The sequence below is a fragment of the Achroia grisella genome, unplaced genomic scaffold (genome assembly GCF_030625045.1).
Source record: "Achroia grisella isolate CSIRO2021 unplaced genomic scaffold, CSIRO_AGI_Agris_v1 utg487, whole genome shotgun sequence".
In the NCBI taxonomy this organism is placed as follows: domain Eukaryota; kingdom Metazoa; phylum Arthropoda; class Insecta; order Lepidoptera; family Pyralidae; genus Achroia; species Achroia grisella.
The window spans coordinates 5,526,004-5,546,311 of record NW_026712891.1 but is presented as its reverse complement, the minus strand read 5'-3'; the positions used below and the strand labels follow the sequence as shown (position 1 = coordinate 5,546,311).

The following is a 20,308-nucleotide window of genomic DNA, read 5'->3' as shown; positions in this document are numbered from 1 at the left end:
TAAAAATAACACATGAAACATACAATAACATCTGCTGTAGTTAAGGACTGATAGTATTTTCAAATCAATAAATAATGTTTAAACAACCGTAATTTATATAACACAGTTATATTTACAACAGAACAAAATGTACCTATACTTTTGCGATATTTTATGGGTTATTGAAAAGTTTCTACTGTATAAATTAGTTTATAACTACAAGTTTCAAATAATTAACATATTAATGAATCGCAAATCTTGTTACTCATTGATTTGAAATATTTATATCAAAACACACACTTACCAACATATTCACTTCAAAGTGTAATTTAATTAAATTGCAACTTTTATAACAATATAGTACAATAATAAAAATGAACTCCCAAAAATATTAAAATATGTGCTAATAATTTACAATTTTGACTTTCATAGACAGCAGGTCTACTCTAGAATCAAATCTCAGTATCCATTTCAATCCATTATTGTAGTACAGTACAGAAATGTAATATCTTTATTATAACTTTGTAATTTTTTTTAATACATATATATATTTTTAAATTATAACATTTAATTAATACAATGTACATTTAAAATGCAATGTAATAATAAAAACTAAACCAAAATAATCCACAGCAATGTCAGTGCATTAATTCATAGAAATTGTTTCATAGAAATCCAAACATAGAAATTATTCTAAAATACAATTCTGAATTATAAAATGGTAGGGAATTTAATGTCATTGGATTGGTTGTATAACTAAGCTGCGAACAACGGCATTAAAATAGTTTAATGCTGTTGGCCGCACCTGGCATTTACAACGCACCGAACGATAGGGGAGTTCAGATAGCACTCCAACCCGCGGAATAACCTATGGAGCAGCTGAAGGCCAACTCCTGGCTGATGGATACGATTTCAGTCTGAGGGTACCGCTAGTGGTCTGGTACTCAGGCCGTCGTAATTTCATTCGCCGCTTGAATTAGGCGGAGGATCGAATGGAGAATAGAGATATATTCGTGTCTAGAGTAGACCCGGCGTGTACTGTTCTTGATCTCCATTTACAATTCTGGACTTATAAGTTATAATACTGTTACAGCATAGATATTCAATTACCACTAGAAAAACATCTTTTTAAAATTCGGTACCATATTCGTTGCAGAAATAAACTATAATACTTAATATTCAAAGTTACAAAGAAAAAATTAAATTAATATTACTTTATTAACAATAACAAATCTTCCTATGCTGTTTTACAATTCTATACTTTCATAGCAGCGACATAGTCTCTTTCAAAAATATTTTCTATTGCAAACTAATCCTAAGGTCATAGTATAAAAATTAAACAAATAAGTACACTTTAAAAAACAGCGGGAATAATCGTGACGTCACTTAATATAGACGCGAATTTTGAAGTATGTGAATTTTCCTACCATAATTATAGCATTGCTATTAGTTGTGAAACGCGTTAAGTTAATGGCATGTATAATACTGAACTGAATTAATAAAAAAAAAACAAATTAGGGAAATGAACATTAAATTTATAGCTTTAGAGTCTACTTCCCATTTCTTTTTTTCCTGAGTTAATTCCATATCAAAGTACAATTAAACTTATATGTTAATGTCATAGTATTGTGCAATAAGTACATTAAATTTGAGTACTGGATTATTATCTAATTTATAACTATCAAAACTTTTTATTATTAATTAAAGTACAAGAGTTATGACCAAACTTTTGGTTTCGGTTTAAATCGGTTTAAATTGTTACCGAAACTACATCAGTTAATAAGACCTAATAACATTTATTCCATGATTATCATTTTTAATAGTAAAATAATTGGATCGGGAATTAAAGCTATTAATATATTTAAAAAAAATTGTAAATACGAATTTAATTAATTTATACAATTTTGTTTAATTCCGCTACTATTAACAATTATTCAGTTTGATCAGCGAAATTTGAGCGGCACAACAACATTACATATACACACCAACACTAGGCTCCCAAATGTGCAAGCTTTATTCATAGCTTCATGATGCTTCGTTTAGAAGCCAAACAAGTGTCGCTATATGGATGTATATCAAATAACGATCAGAATATGTTCACTAATAGAGAAGATTGTTACGCTTCTAGTAGCGGTGGTCAGGTTTCTGCACTGAATATTTGTAAAAATTCTGATAATAGTGTACGTGCTTCGGCAGTACATATACTATCAGTATATATATTAACAATCTTGACTATGAAGGCTTGACTATGAAACGTTGCAATTGCTTACTAATAATAATTGCTTACTTGAAACAGATTGAAATTGAATGTTTCTGAAATTGTACACGAACGATCTACACACGGTTGCAGTTACGAACTAAACAAATAGGTTTGTATGGTTCATGCAGTACTACAGTTTTATATTTATTATATTATAATAAACTATTAAAACAGTGTTACATAATACAGCATATTATGAAGACGAAATGTGGTGTCGTTCATAAACTGTAGTTGCGGTTGAACACTCGACTTGGTAATAAGATTTGAAAACAGTATGGCGTATAAATCCATACAATAATCTCAGACTAGAGTGCATTCTAATTAAATAATTTAAACCTCCTTACATATAAAAAAAGTTAAGTCTGAATCATCAAAATTGTTTTATGTATTTAGAAATATTATATTGTATGTATTAATTAGAAAAACCATGACAATACATTAAAAAAAATAGTTCTAGGAAACCCTAAGTGAGTTACTTTATTTCTAAACAAGCGCGCTAGGTAATAGTTAAAAAATAATAAATAAAATGTCAGATAATACAGGAATTACTGAAATTATAGATTTAATGTCCTTTTTTACATCACAATACCACATTATGAATATTTTACTGATTTATTGTCAAGCAAATTTCCATACATATATACTTTATGAAAAGTACAATATATTTATTTATTCTCCTTAAAAACATGGCATGGAGACATACATAATTATTTATCATTATAACCAAAATCAATTTTGTATGACATTCATATTTATTAGTAAAACAATATTTAAAAAAATCTTATTAAATATATAAAATAAATAAATATACACAATGTATACATGAGTATTTACATAGAATATACAGTTATTAGTAGGTACACTCAAACTAGAAAACACGTACGAGGCGAAATGTAAAAATGACTTTAGCGAACCGTTAAAATAACGACATATAATGTATTGCACTTCGCCACTGAATGTACAATAGATGTATCATATTATTATGGCTGTGTGTACTTATAGATAACTAAAGTGCAAATGTAATAAGTGCGCAAAATGGCTTTTAGTTGTACTAAATTTTATAGGTAGTATTTATTTTGTGACTCTGCACTAAATTCGAATATTTTCATATCTAATTATCGATTGGAATGATAGAGAATATTACAAAAACCCTTTTGTAAAAAAAACATAAGTTAGAATCATTATATTAAAAAATAAAATAAAAAAAATATATAAGGTCCTTGGAGCCTGATACTGTTATCAAAATTATTGTTTATTCTATTTCACATTTAGTCGTCATACTTTATATTAGTTACTTGAATTCTTACAGTAAGTAAGTATATGATTAATTATTAAAGAACGTGTTTAATGTGATTAATTAATGTGCTAAACTGATTTTACATTTGTGCTTTGTGCTAATAACACAGAAATAATATTAACTTGGCCCGCTTGGGTGGTTATTATTTTGATTTGACAGTGATTATTCACATTACCCACAGTTAGTTGTAAACTTTATATTCTCAAGAAACGTCACTACAAGCGAACCAATTTTTTAAAGTATAAAGATTGCACAACAATGTTTTAGTAAGTTGGAATACTGGATCTATTAACAGTTTAATAACTAGAATCTTCTATAGCACCATAGAGTAATTTCTTAAATGTCAGCATTGACTGCTTTTCTATCATTTATTTCTATTAATGATTCTAAGTCAAATTAGATTTTAAGACTGTGCTATCTCTATTAACTATTCACAGATCAATAAAATATGAGATTTTATGAGAAAGAAAAAAATCAAAGGGTAACATACAACTAAAGTAAAGCTAATGTTCTAAAAATTAAGGTGTTAATTTTTTTAATCGGTTACCGTTTTTTTTATATGTAGTATATTTATTCAATAAACTCTTATGTAAATAAATAAAAGAGCAATGTTTTAAATTAATTATTAGATTAATATTTCTAAGTGATTTATTTCAACTCTGGCAACACCTTTTCGATAAATACAAATGTGTGTGTAATACAATTGCAATTATTTTCTTAAGCATGCCGCCTCACTTTTAGTCGTATGTACGTCTCTTGAATATTTTCTTGCTCTATGTAGACTTACACTGTGTTAGCTCACTGCGAGTGACAGAAGGAGATATATAGTGAGAAAGAGAGGGAGATACTAGGTCATTTGTATGGTATCAGTGTTGTAGCACCAAGGCATATCCTCCGCGAATTTACAGCGGTGGGCGTTGTTCCGGGCGTCGTAGAGTAGAGCGTTGTCGACGTATGCCGAACAAGTGTTGCACCAAACTGACAGATCCAGCAGCGACAGCACGAGTGCGTGCTGCGTGCTGGCGTAGTGAGCCTGCATATGACCGCGGATACTGCGCCCGCACGCCGTCTGAACATATATATTTTTATTTTTAAACTTTCGTGTTTAATATACATTGTTTATTTAAGTTCTATGCACACAATACAAAAGGTAGTATAAAATGTACATTTTATTATATTGTAAATCGGGTCTTAACACGAATCATTTTATAGCAATTAAAGGTATCTGTTTGACATCGCTGTTACACCAGTCAATTCGTGACCACAGCTACCGTAACGTAGTAGAAACGTCGAGAGAGGTAAATTCCTTTATTTATCATAATTTTTTTAGAGTTAAGACTACTTAAGACCCTGTTTGCAATATAAATGGTATCAAATATATACATATATATATATATTATTATGATTTTGGATGACTGCAACTTCATCTGCATTACACTTACTTAACATTTATAATTACATTTCGCCCAATTTACATAATATCTTTTTTAATTATAGCCTATGTGTTATTCTAATGTATAAGCTATATTAACATAAAGTTACATCAAAATTCGTCCCGTAGTTTTTGCGTGAAAGAGTAACAAATGTCCATCAATCCATCCATACTCACAAACTCTCGCGTTTATAATATTAATAAGATAATTAGGAATTAGGTCTTAAGTTTGGTTTAAAGAAAAACAGAAAAAGTATTTATTAAAGAAGTAGTATCAAACCATACTATTATACTTTTGTATTTACAAAGATCGAATAATTTCCCTAAATACTTACCACATAACAGTGTAGACACACCCAATTTTCCGCCGTCTCCTCGCAGTCAACACATTTGACTCCCTGTTCAAACTTCACATCATTCGGTATCGCATATAGTGACTCTAAGTGGGGACACCAAGTTAAAGGAACCACTGCAAACATCTCGCCGTCAACTAAAGCTTGCATATTCTCAGCTAAGTAATCGACTAATGTATTCCCAGCATTTGTGCTTGTACTTCCTTCGGATTTATTTTCTTTTCTATCACTAGAACTCTCTGGTTTGTCCTCTTCATCATCTGTACCACAGTGAATACCATCCGCGCACTTCGGTTTGTCTATGCTCAAATTCGCCATATTGATTTCTAATGAACGATCCGATTGACTCTCTATGGTGCTGGATAGTGATACTTCTACTTTATCATTTGTACTGTTATGTTCATCAGATACAACCAATCCTCTAGATGGTAATGGTTCTTCTAGAACATTCTCCGCGGGTAAAGCTATTTGGAATTTAAGATTTTTCCAGTATTTCTTTTGTGTTTTGATAACATTGTTTATGGTTTCTATGGCTGACCAATGCGGGGTCTGTTTGTTTTCATAATTTTGGAGGATCGGGTCACCGAGGAGGGCTTTGGTGCACATAGTCATAGCGTACGAGATGCTGGTGACATTGTAACCACCCTCAAGGCAAAGTATGACGCGGCCACCGGCCAAACCACGGAGGAAGTGCGTCATTCTGCCGAAGCATTCAGGCGACACGTTGCAACCTATCGCAAATAAATAAATAACCTTAATCACTCAACAACTTTAGTCACCCATAGAACATGCAATATGGGTGCACAATAAATTTAATGTAATACAGCATTATTGATCGAGTGTCGTCGAGCTGTACTTAGTTTAATAAAAAAAAATAGTTGCTGATGCACCCTCACGGATGCACGCTCGATGCTGTTACAAACTGTTTTATGTATCTTTTTTATTGTCTATGTTTTTTATAATAACTATATTGTTTTATATATGAAATTAGTCACTAAAATATTTGTGACTATACTGGTGCCTTTTTTTGCTCATTTTATGTTATACACTCGTCCTTGATCTGCTTCTTTTAATGATGCCTTTCCGGAGCTCTCGTTCAGGTGTTTATGCTCTAGTTCCGTTATGTCGCGATGTACTTATGTAGAGTGTTGTACTCGAAGTGTTTACATTTTTACTATATTTTCAGATGAATGAGCATATATTTAGTGTCATAAATAAAAGTAATTCGGTATAATATATAAACGTATTAGTTAAGGTCACGATATTATTTTGTTTCAAGATTACCTCCAAGTGGATCGCTGACGCATGCATCGAAGCCGGCGGACACGATGACCAGCTGTGGGTTGTATTCGTACGCGATTGGCAGCACCACTTGTGTGAACGCTGCCATATATTCCGGGTCACCCATCCCGCGCTGCATACGAAATATATTACATTAATAAATATATATAATATATTTGTATAACTTAGTTATATATGTACATATATATTTTTTAGGTTTTTACATAATATAGACACAATAACGCTTTCTATTTCAACCTAAAGGTTAGAATGCCATATGGCATGAAGCTTGTCTTTTGTACATTTTTTTCTGTACACGTTCGCAAGCATGCACGTAGGTTTTTGAAATAAAACCATTCTATAAGTAAACGAGTGCGGTATACAGGTACGAGGTGACCCTGAGGTGAAGTGTCATTACCTTGTTCCAGGGTATGTTGACGTTGTACCCCTCCCCGTGCCCCTCGCCCACTGCCGTGTAGTCAGCCTCTTTAGAGTGGGGGAAGAACGAGCCGCCGTCGTACCGGTGTATTGACATGTATAGTATCTGAAACAGGGAAATAAATAGATTAATAATAATGTACTGAATCATGACAATTTCTAATGCCAATTGATGACGGCCTCGGTGGTCTAGTGGTTTAGCACACAGTTGTACTTCCGACGGTCGCGGATTCGACTCCTCGTATGGCACAAACATGCCGGTCCTTCTATTTGTAATACCGTCACATATTTATTTATTTATGTAACGTCCTTATTGTCCTTCATGCATTCCGGAGTATCAGGATGTTATGCTTTCCGTACACAGCTAAAGAAGCTGCTTTGCGGCTAGCCGAAATTTGTCGATTATCTCAGCTGATATGTCATCAATGTTATATCCTCAAGCGAATGACCTTCAACAAAGTCTACGAGTCACATGGCTCCCGGTAGAATGATACAGAGGAAAAACATCAATTACGTGATATATCCATCATTTGTCCTCTTACTTCAACAAGCGAGGAACTTTTAACGAAGAATATTTCCTTTATTTTTTTCTGGACTATCGAAGGCCGTCCGCGTGAGTGAGTACATCATATGCGATGGGTTAGTGAATATAGTGGTGGTCGTACCCTGCGGTCGTGGTAGGTGAGGCGCTGCGTGCCGTCGCCGTGGTGCACGTCCCAGTCGAGGAGCAGCACCCTGGAGAGCGCGTGGCGGCGCAGCGCGCGGGCGGCGGCGGCGGCGGCGCTGTTGAGGAGGCAGAACCCGCGCGGCGCGCCGCCCGCCGCGTGGTGCCCGGGCGGCCGCACCACGCACGACCCGCTCCCCGCCGCGCCGCACACCACCGCGTCCACCATCCGCACATACGCACGCAACGCACGTATTGTATTCAGTTTTCAGTAATCTAGACACGCGGTAGCGTGTCAAGCCGAGTTTCAAGTAAACTGGCCTGCAGCACCGTGTGTATATTTACACGAACCATTTGGAGCCACTTTTGACCCCCTCATAACTCAAAAACTCTTTCACACAAACCTGTCAAATTTGGTTCATATATTGAGACTTGCGAGATAAATATGTGTTCCAAATTTCATATACTGTAGCCTTCGCAAGTTCTAAACATGTTACTTGTCGGTTCCTATTTTAATATTAATAGTAACTAGCAATCGAAAGTAATAATTGGTATATGAGAACTGGCCAATTTAGACCTTAGGCTACAGTATATTATCCTAAGTTATAAGAAGAAATGATATTTTATATTGTTATAAATACATTTCAGGACAGACCATTGAACTTGGCACCCATTTAGATCTCATCTCTTTCAGAAGTCAACAATCAAGGCATATATCATAATATTAAACTCGGCTATCATTTCACATTTATGTTTGTGATGGGATATAATCTTACACTACCTATACTATTGAACACTTGACAAGGTCACACACACGCGCGCTCACACACACACATTTATCTCCCAAATTTTAGCTTTCCAGATATTTTCTACTAAAACTATCCTTATCTTATATATAAAATTCTCATGTCACAGTTTTCGTTCCCATACTCCTCCGAAACGGCTTGACCGATTCTCATGAGATTTTGTGAACGTATTGAGTAGGTCTAAGAATCGACCAACATCTATTTTTCATCCCCTTAAATGGTAGGAGTAGTCCAACCCTAAATTTTTTTTTTTTTTTTAGCTAGAAATTACTTAAAAGTTATTTATATGGCAAAACAACGTTTGCCAGGTCAGCTAGTTGTCTATAAGGACATATAAACAAAGGTCAATATAGACAATAAGGACGAATGCTTTTATAAATTTAAATTATTCCTGTTAAATTATCATTCAATAATGGAATTTCAATTGTACCATAGAAACTTTGCTTTAAACTCAAATTCTAAAGTAATAAATAAATTGTACAATATTTTATTTAATATTTTATTTGTATATGCAAATTATGATGATTAAATATTTAAATAGAAACCGATTAAAAATTATTAATTTAATTAAATGAAATTGTTTTTGAACAATTACAAATATTACGAGACTGCTATCAGTGCTTTACATATAAACTTAACTGTGGTAATAATGTAAGAAATTGTGATAAATACCTCTAAAACGCAGCCCGTGGCCACGGCTGCACTTTCCAATGAGTCTGGATGGAAGTAGACCGAGTCAAAATCGTCCTTCTGAGTATTCAGATCTCTAAGCTTCGTTGTAGCTAAGTCTTTTAATCTAGAAAACAATACAAGGTTAGGTAAATTTAATAATTTCAAGGTTTAATAATAAGGTTAGGTAAAACACTAATTCATTCATAAAAGCTATTCTCATACATTGATATATATGAGAATAGCTAGAAGGAGCTTTCAGTCACTCCATAAATCCTTGCGCGGGTTAGGGGTGCCATCTGCAGTAGCCCCCTATCCCTCTGTTGAAGCTGTAAAGGCCAGGTCGAGCGGTTTAGTACATCGCTTTACTTCCGACAGACGCAGGTTCGATTCCTTGCACGGTGCAAACATTTGTATTCATAAGTATGATTGTTTATGTAGGTCTGGGTGATTACTATGTGTATTATGTATGTATTTATAAAAAAATACCTAAGTATTTAATTATATCAGTTATCTAGCACCCATAGCACAAGCTGTGCTTACAGTGGGACTAGATGGCGCTGTCTTAATTATCCAGGGTTATTTATTTAGTACTTTTTTAAGTAGGTTAAGTGTAGTTACCTGTCGAGATGTTTCTCAGTGTGCACGGCGAGTATTTCCTCGTCGGTAGCGCGGCGTCCCTGCAGCTGGTGAACACGTGACAGCAGCCCGTAGTTGCGGTGCCGCTCGTGGATACGCATGATGCGCTCCGGACACTCCACGTGTCCGCTGAAACGACACTTATTGTCTCAGCATACGATTGGAAATTGCACATCCTCTCAATTTAATATAACGTAATATTGAATATAATAAGAAAAACAGAGCCACTAACAAGGTCTATAAAAATGAAACTTGTGGCATTATTTTTATTATAGCTACAAAAACAGATGATTATATCTCTTAAAAGATAGAGCAGAAAAGAACTGTTACATAATGATATTTCTATGGTGGTTTCTACACCCTTTATATCAAAACATTAAAAAAATATACTTTGCCAACTCCAACTTAGAACAAGGGATTCATTATTTTTATATTCTAACCACCTTCCTTTCTTTGCCTTTCTCTCTTGATTTTTCTGCCTCTTAATATAATCCAAATAATGAGTATAATGTTATAATTTTTAATTAGCATGCGAAAAGTTTAAAATAAAAAAAAATCAGTGGCCAAATTTTAGTCATGATAGAAAAGAGAGATGAATGACATTTAGCAGGACTGTGAGAGCGAGACAAATGATATGTTGAGTAGAATAGGCGATAAAGACTCTGGAATTCATTTTGTTTTTCATATCCATCGTGCGTAAATTATAATAATACATATAAATAAAGTTTACTCACGGCTCGCATATATTTTTATGTTTCAGCATCGCCTCGTCGTATATATAACCCACTGGGTATGATGGTATTGAAAGATCCGTCACTGGAAAAAGAACCATATATTAGTTTGGATAGGCGTTATTTCTGCTATGAGATCAACCAAATAATCAAGTATATGGTACTGTGATTTAGGTCGAATCATTGTCGGTCGGTCCATTGTTTGAATAAAATTTTTAGTGCCACATTTAAAATTTCAATACACAAATACATAAATAAAGGTGCATATGGCGGACGCTTTGAAGCAATTGTAACAATGTCTGATGAGACAGATCGATTCTTACTTACTTATAAGACAGTTACTCTCGTTGTATGCGACTAGAAGTTGTTACAACAAGTAGTAATATTTTTATTAACGCGCTGAGATGTTTTTTATTAATTGATGTATTTGGGCTATTGTCAGGTGTTAAAACCTGTAGCACTGTGACCTACATAGACTATTGTGTTCGCCCTATTTCACGCAGTTAATGTCTGTATGAACTATATGAGTTTTATAGTCAAAAGCAAATCGCGAAAAGATGAATTCTACCTAAAGAGTGCAATTATCAATGTAGTCTCGTACTGTTCAGAATTAACATGTGTGTGTATATATATATATCTATATATGCATACTAGCTATGCCCGCAGTTTCAGCCGCATGACATTTACAGCCTATGTGTTATTCTGATGTATAAGCTTTATTATTTATTTATTTACTCTTTACTGCACCAGAAGTATATTACAAAGAACATAATAAGTAATAAGGCACAAAAGGCGGTCTTATCGCGTAAGCAATCTCTTCCAGACAATCTTTGGGTAGAGAAGATAGAAAGTGGTAGAGGGTGCAGGAATGCTCTAGAGAAATAAAAAAGGCTGTTATTACTGTAAAGTTTCATCATAAACAAATATTCATGCATCTATGCGCTGAGACCAACAGCATTAGAGTATGTATTCCGAAAAACAAAAGTTTGTAATATTAATTAGATAGCTTGCTTTAGTCCTTTTAAAACCCACTATAAGATTACTAACCTAATCTTAAATGATTTAATCTTTCAGCGTTTCGTTTCTTTGTGGCGTCGTCCTGTAATGGATAGCAGTCCCTCGTAGCGAACTTATCAGGTCTCGTCTCGTCTCCTTCCCACCTCACGGACACCGTATGTTTCTGTTTCTCTCCATCACACACGTTCGGTATCGACGTGTCGATGCTGTACGTTGGCTGGTAGTTAAAACACTGCCAGTATGGCTTTTGTACATATATACAATTCAGTATTGTCTCTCGGATTCTGGAAAGAAATTATAATGTCCTAAAAAACTATTATAACAATAACATCAGGACAATTCACACAGTGCCATCTAGACTCAAGTTAAGCTAGCTAAAGCTTGTGTTATGGGTACTAGAAAACTGATACAAATACATAGATTTTTTTTTCGTAACCTAATTTTACCATCAAGTCATCTGTTAGTACTTAAAGCTACTTAATAAAAAATACATAAGCGCTGCAAGCTCGTTTGTCTACACAATCTTTTTTTAAAGTGGAATAAAAAAATGAAGTCTGTGAGCTTCTTCTTTCTTGTCCTACGCTATAAAAAACTTGAGAAATGACTTAAAAAGGCCTTACTCGTCTGAGGGTTCGGTGAGGGCCTGCATGGGCGGCGGCGGGAGGCCGAGCAGCGTGCGCAGCGTGAGGGCGGCGCCGTCGGCCAGCGACGGCACGCAGTACCCGCCCTCCAGCACCGCGCACACGCGGCTGCACACGCCCGCCAGCTGGTGCGTCAGTGCCGCGTAGCACGCTGACGTCACCTCCATCTCCCCCTGGTATACACACTTTGCTCTTAAACTCCTGTACCACATACTGTTAACCTTACTAATATTATACGCGTGAAAGTTTGCGAGTATAAATTAACTAGCCGTGCCCGCGGTGTCACCCGTGTGCAATGTATAGCCTATGTGTGTTAATCTAATGTATATATATTCTTGTAAAGTTTAATTCATTAAAACCCATTCAGTAGTTTTTGTGTGAACGAGTTAATGATGTGAGTTAACGAGGGTGATGAAACTCTATAGTAATGTCACTCATTGATCTAAATAACATATAGGCTATAATTTTCAAACTAGTTAAATGCGCGGGTACAGCTAGTTTAAACTTAAATTATCTATACTAATATTATAGAGGTAACATTTAATTATTTAATTGTTTCCGTGTTAAAGGTTAGTAAATCGGCAGTAAGTCGAAACCAGAAAACAAATCGGAGTAAACCACAACAGGTTGTAAGCCACTACACTCTCGCTAATTAGTAAAGGTAAGAAATTATACACATTTTAAGTCAAAATTTTCACTTCTCCAACTATATTGAAATCATACCTTTTCATCGCCCAATGCGGAGTCATACCCAGCTGAGATGATAATAAGTTCGGGTGAAAACTGAAAATACAGCGACATTATAATACATATTTAGAAAGAGATGCTGTACCTCTGGGCAGCCGATCGCAGCGTCGTACCCGGCGGATATGAGTATGAGTTCCGGTTGATACTGGTGTTGATGGACAAAAGAGAAAAATGAATGTTATTCATATTACACTTACAACATGCTTTTATAAAAACAATATAGATCTAGATTAAATAACTGGCGAAATTTGATCACTAATAGAGGTTATAACGCATCCAGTAGCAGTGATCAGGTTTCCGCACTGAATATTTGTGATCTCACACATGCTAATGGTAGCGCAAAAAAAAAAATTAATTAATTAAGTAATAAATATTGGAGGCTTTTATAATTGCTACTAAGGATGGTACAATTACCGTCGAAGAAAATTTAGAAGAGTGAAGAGAAAGTGAAGTGAAGTCTTCGTATCGTGAATCATGAAATCGTAAGTGAACATCATACTGAAGGATGGAAATATAAAAGCGCCCAAATATACACATAAAACATTGCCCTGCCTCGTCTGTATCAAATATTATCGATTATCCCAAAAACTATTAAATGATTTTTCATGCGGTTTTCAACTCTCAATATAGTAATTCCTGGCTGAGTGTTTAGATATGTGAATATCAATTCAAATGAAATTAATTATATCAGTATAATAATTGGAAATGAAATGAATTGAACTATATAGGTATTAATATTACGTATATGTAATTAATTAAACTAAATTTATTTACTTAAACAGTTGTAACAATTTTAAGTATAGTTTGTGAGGGTATATACTTGTAATTAAACAAATAAACAAACATAATGTGTATACGCATTTAAAGCAGTTAAGCGTTAAATCTGTGTACGCATGCAATTTTGTAATATTAAGTTCTACTACCAAAGTAAAGCCTGGGCGGCTTGATAGTCGATAATAATATAAAGAACAGTTTGACATGGCACCGATGTTGTCGACTTTTTTATTTGTAGCATCGAGGACAAACGAGCTTACAGATCAGTTGATGGTAAGTGATTAACGTCGCCCATGAGCACGCGCAACAGCAGGGGAAAGGCAAGTTTGTTGCCGCCCTTTTAAGAAGCAATAAGCTATTTTCTTGTACGTTTTCAATATCTTAATAAGTAGCCTTAAAGGCTTCATCAAAAACTCTAACTACATATATCTTTGTCATCGAAGAGCTCACCTCTAAAGCCATTGGCAACAGCAACTGGTGCCAAATAGCAAGGTAGTCCGCGTCCTTCATACCCGTTTTGTTCAGTGGTACGTTGAAATTATACCCCTTTCCTGCTCCGGTGCCGATGTAGTTGAAGTTCGAATGCCGTAGGTTGGGCCAGAAGGACCCGTGCTCATATCGGTGTATGGAGAAATATACCACTCTGGAAATAAATTATTTATAAATATATCATAGACTAATCACTGTACAGATCCAAGGTAAGGCACAGAGTAAGTAGTTGTTTATGTGGGCAATCGTCTTGCTTATTTTAATCGCTAAACATCTTACTGTCGGTCTGAGTGCTTTCTATATAAAGTAAGACCCTGCTTAACGCTGTTTCGGTAAGCGCTCGTTTATTTCAACCCGACAATTCGGAACATAATGGAAAGAAGTCGAGGAAATAGTCCAAGAAACAGCAGCTTTTTTGTCTAATAATGAGCTCAAAGAATTAACTGAGTGACTTATGAAGCGGCTGAAGACCAACTCCCGCCTGACGGATACGACTTTAGTCTGAGGGCACCGCTAGGGATTTAAACCTCGGCTCAGGCCGTTGTAATTTCGATCCCCATTTGAATTGGACGGGGGATCGATCGCACGGGATATATGTATATACAAAATATATTTGTTAAATCAGATTACCTGGGATCGTCGTAAAACATCTGCTGGGTGGCCTGACCGTGATGTACATCCCAATCCACTATTAATATCCTGTAATAAAATATTGTTGCAATAGTTGTGCATATATAACACTAAAAAGTTCTTAACTTATAGTACTTACTTCTAACTCGGAACTAATTATTTCTAATGCAGTATACTTTGAAGGACGACCTGTCTAACTAAAATTTACTTAAGAACATACCAATATTTTAATGTGACTTAACTAAACTTACTTAAGCATCCCATAATAATGTATTAAAACCTCCATGGTCCAATCTTATTTAAAATATATATTTATAATCACATTTCTACAAAAATATGGGGTAGTATATTTACGTTGTTCTAAAAAATAGACTATATAATTATAATAATACTAAATAATTAATTAAAACTAATATTATGTATTCTAGTTGAAATGCTGATTTGGATATATGGATATTTTGGAAATGTAGAGTGATGCGAAAATCTCGCTACGAAAATCCGCCACAAGTGAATATACTAATAATTCATTGGTGGCGGATTTTTGAAAATTTCATTTTATGAAAATGGAACAAACCTTTTGAGTCCTCGCTTGTCTATGGCATGCTTGGCGGCAAGCGCGACATTGTTGTAGAAGCAGTACCCGCAAGGCTCTGCGCGCATAGCATGGTGCCCGGGCGGCCGGACCATAGCTGCGCCGTTCTGTACCTCGCCTGATACTATGCGATCAACCATATCTATGGTCGAGCCGGCTGATAGAAGCGCCAGCTCGTGGGTACTCTATGGTTAAAAATTATCATAATAACAATTGCTGCTAAATTAATTGCAAAAAAATAGCTTTTATCTGGATAATTTACACAGCGCCATCTAGTCCCAAGGTAAACAGGTATAAATACTTAGCTATATTTTTCTTGTACATACATGATATACAATCATTCTCATGAATACAATTTTTGCACCTTGCGAGGAATCGAACCAGGGACCATCGGAAGTAAAGAGGTGTGCTAAACCGCTAGACCACAGAGGTCGTCATTATATTTAGCTCCTGTGGCTTTCACCGTATGACATCTTTTATCTTGTTTCTCTCCCAGTTATTTCGTAAATGCAATACTAGTTTTGTAATAAACAATTTTTTTGTACTTAAAATTATCAATATTGAACTTACAGGGTGTATATATATGGCATCATATTTAGATGATACATCTTCGAGGTATTCGAGATCGTTGTTGTTGTGTGTTGTCTCCAGCATGTCATAAACGGATGGTGAGTGTAGAACATTCAACTCTTCTTTAGTAGCTGCCCGGGGCTCGAACTCCACACATTGCTCAATTAAATTCAGTTCACGGCATCTGTGAAAAGTACACTAAGTTTTTGTACGCACAATATCAATTCCCACACAATAAAAAAAATATTAATGCGTATCTATTACGAATGTTTTGTTACGTATAACTACACTAATAATATAAAGAGAAAAATATTTGTTTTTTATCACTATTAGAATCCTACAATAAAGATTTTATCAAGTTTTTTTTTACCTTGTACCATTTAGTACCTATTTATGAACGTTAAAAATAGAATTTTCGCCTCTATTTTTTTCCGCTAATCTCAGAAACGATTTAACCGGTTTGAATACAATTTTCATATTGGTATATAACAAAATGCTTAATTTTGTTAATTAGTTTTCAGAACACCAGATACTTCGTGAGGGGGGGGGGGGGTAATAATGTGGACTAATAACCCCATTGCTAGCAATGTACCATGTTGAAATCCACCTGGTTCCCCCTGAATAACATTGTGACAAATCCATTTAATTCAATACCACGGACCTGACCTCATTCTCATCTTATCATCCTCCACTGGTGTCCCGCCAACGTAAACTTTTAGCGCAGTAGGTGCACCATTTCATTATTATCCATAAGATACTTCGTAATGTTTTGCAACTGCCAACACAGTTAGTTTAATTAATATAAAACGTAACGCTGGTCACACCTGTCAATAACACCAATCAATCTCTCTGGACACTCTGGGTACTTGTCATCCCAAAGACACCGATGCTCTGCCATACGGGGTTCCGTCACGAAACCCGTTGGACCCCTGACTTTCGTTTTGGACTCCATGGCCTGTTGTATTAAAAAAGTATTTAGTGTTTCCTTTATAATAGTTTGATAATAATAAATGGATAGTAAAAGAAAATCATAAAGATAAGCTTCTTAACGCAGCCATATTAGATTTTATATTTAATTTGTATATAATCTACTTATTTTATATGGGTATGTTAATATGTTTATATGTTTCTTAAAATTATAATCCTGACAGTTTGTGAGTATGGATGTTTGTCAGTGTTGTGTTTGTTCTGAACAGATTTTGATGAAACTTTACAGTAATATAACTTATGCATCAGAATAACATATAGGCTATATTTTTTATTAAAATTTAACGCAGGTGAAACGGCACTAGATATAACATTACTAAATTGTACCAGCTTATTATCAGCCCACCAGTCGCATCGGTTGAATCGCACCTCACACAAAATTTGTACCACCTTGTATATAATTTTGTGTGCAAAAGAATAAATAAATAAGATTGAAAATTACGTCATTTTATTATACTTGCGTATTGGTAAAAAGGTTCCATGCCTTTTATTTGATACCCAATTATGGAAGTGCATAAAAAATAAATAGTTCGCCTTTTGGGTCCGCCATATTATATTTTGAATAATGTTACTTAGTCATCACACATTGTCATATAAACTAGACGTGTATGGAATATTTCAATTCAATCAGTTGAGGATAACTGCTTCAAAATTCATATCAGATTATATTTCACAAGAATTGACTCCATTAATTTATTAAATTATAGCTTACATCAATAAAACATGTACACGAAAAAAACTTTTCATTTTCGAAACAGGAATAATAAAAAGTTTAATTTATGGACTAAATTTTAGTATCTATTGGATTCATTGTGTGGCTGTCAGGTATACTGTGGCAAAGAGAGAAGTTCTGAGCAAATACTCAGATAAGTGACACAGATGTAGGTTACAAATCAATCAGTCTTATATCTGTATTATCACTTTATTTCCCATATAATTACAGTTTTCTCAATAAAATGTTTTCCAGCAATATCTTTAATATCATTGAGTCATCTTTTTCTCTGTATCCCTATTCATCTTATCGCTCGATAAGATGATAAGTCCAATATATGAGGGCCTCTTTCTATACATCCACACATATCTTCACTGATGTTACTGATTTTATGTCAAATCTAGTTTTGGTTGAATACATGCTATGATAATGCAATAATAAAAACATTAAGTTGTAAAACAGACAAGTCAAATAAGTCTGTAATAAACTAAAGAGATATGCAGCCTTGGATAAACAAACTTACACCTACACAACAAATACTATATTGGTACATATTATTTCATCATCACACACATGTACAATCCGTCCATATATACATGAATAATTTATGCTATCCATGAGTTGATTGAATAAAGATATTGTAAATTGGTCTCTATTAGGTAGTTAACCTCTCATCTGAGCCATCGGTGTGAATAAACATATTATAATTGGTTGACTCCTGTATAATATGTATAGTTACATTTCAGTTTTTATTCAATGATATAAATAATCCCATAAATAAGTAAATATTTGCTACAATGACATCCTAAATTAATATATAGAAGTATAGAATTAATATATTATTATACAAGTAAGAAATTAAGAATCAAGTAGTAACTCAAATAGTAACTACATATCAGAGGATGACATATATCAATGGATCTATTGAAGTGTGTCATAGTTAAAGTTATACACATTAGTTATAAATAAAAAAGTAATTAATACTAAAAATACAAACACATAAAATTTAGTTTTAGAAATATTTGTATACTGTAAATGCCTATACAGAATAGTACTACCTGTGAGCACAGATATATCTGTGTGCAATTTACAGACTATGTGTTATTTTGATATATGAGCTACATAATTATAAATTTTCATTAAAATCCATTCACAGTAGTTTCTCTGTGAAAGAATAACTAACATTCATCCATCCATCCATCCATACTCACAAACTTTTATGTTCATAATTTTAATAAGTTTCTCTGTTTTTTTACTTACAATTTGGTAATGATCCTTGATGAGAGAGTATACAGTTTGTTTCTTTTTTTGTTGTGCCTTCTTCTTGCCAGCGAGAACCGCGGCTGATGGCTACAAAATTATAATGTTGTAAGAATATATTTGTAACATCTTTATATACTTACATAATACCATGATAAGATAAATAGTGCTGAATGAATGTGTACGATAAGGCACTTATGTGTGGACTACACATATATGTAAACAAACATTGATAATAAACCAGACACAAGAATTCTCTCCAACCTATAGTAACAAACACTTTGGATTATAGCTAGTACTCATTTCGCTTTATTTCAAAATTGAATGATATATCAACAAGAAAACTAAAATGAAATAAAAGTAATAAAAATTTTAATAGCTAAAATTAATTTGAAAAAATGTGTTTCTCACCTTGGCACCAGCGGACATGGCACGGGTTTGGATTTTGGCTTTCCGGGCACCATTTCTAGTAACAATACTGGAAGTCGGTGGGGTTGTTTTTTTACTGTCGCCTGATGAGCGGCGTGTTTGCAATGGAGGTGGGGTAGACTACAATAATTAATAAAATCATGAGTAAAGCGAGTATTTGGACACAAAATCAAAGATATTCTTTTATAATAAGCCGAAATACAAACCATTATTAGTTTAAATAAATGACGCTTTGTTTCACAACAAATTTTTATTTACCATAATTTATGCATTACATAGTCATACCACAAATTATAACATAACCATTATTTGTTGTGGTTATTGCAGGTCGTAGACACAAATAAAACTGGTTAATTATTTCACTGTTGCCATTGAGATTCAATTTGATTTATTTGATAATTTGAAAATCAAAATATTAATTAAATAACACTGAAAATGACAATTTGGTCAGATTGACAATTTTTGGCATTCATTTGACATTCAATTTATGTGGCTGTATGGGCTGAGTTCTTTTGCCTTTCCCTAAAAAGGGAAAAACAGAACCAAAAAAAAAATTCAATTTATATTCCTAATTGCATCGAGGTAAAGGTTGCTAGCGTGTACAGACTGTTAGTCGACGAATTTGCATGACCCGCCAAGTAATCGTAATAACTACATCGTTGCTAAGAACACAATATATGTTTACGTTTACTAGCATGCATATAATGATTAAGATAAATGTATTATGATACGTCAACGGGTGGTTCGATGAGCGTGAACATAAAAAAATAGCTGAATCTATATCTTAAAAAATATAAAAATGAAATAAACTAAACCGCGCTGTACAAAGTATAAAAGGCGCAGTATTTATGTATCTTGATTTATTTAAATAATATAATCTTAAATCTATAACACTTTATTGATAATTTTGA

General features: G+C 34.0%; 1 protein-coding gene across 1 annotated transcript; it reads right to left on the bottom strand.

Moving 5' to 3' along the window:
- Positions 1 to 2,222: 2,222 nt before the first annotated feature.
- On the bottom strand, positions 2,223 to 19,854 carry LOC131845924 (histone deacetylase 6). The gene is made up of 19 exons (XM_059195088.1): positions 19,604 to 19,854; positions 19,380 to 19,517; positions 18,969 to 19,058; positions 16,834 to 16,964; positions 16,010 to 16,193; positions 15,422 to 15,624; positions 14,848 to 14,916; positions 14,179 to 14,371; positions 13,040 to 13,099; positions 12,187 to 12,380; positions 11,597 to 11,850; positions 10,553 to 10,634; positions 9,801 to 9,947; positions 9,184 to 9,306; positions 7,706 to 7,934; positions 7,021 to 7,146; positions 6,606 to 6,735; positions 5,304 to 6,052; positions 2,223 to 4,605 (listed from the first exon to the last, which is right to left on the bottom strand). Exons 1-19 carry the CDS (start codon positions 19,604 to 19,606, stop codon positions 4,384 to 4,386), a joined length of 3,327 nt encoding a protein of 1,108 aa, XP_059051071.1. The 5' UTR covers positions 19,607 to 19,854; the 3' UTR covers positions 2,223 to 4,383.
- Positions 19,855 to 20,308: the final 454 nt, after the last annotated feature.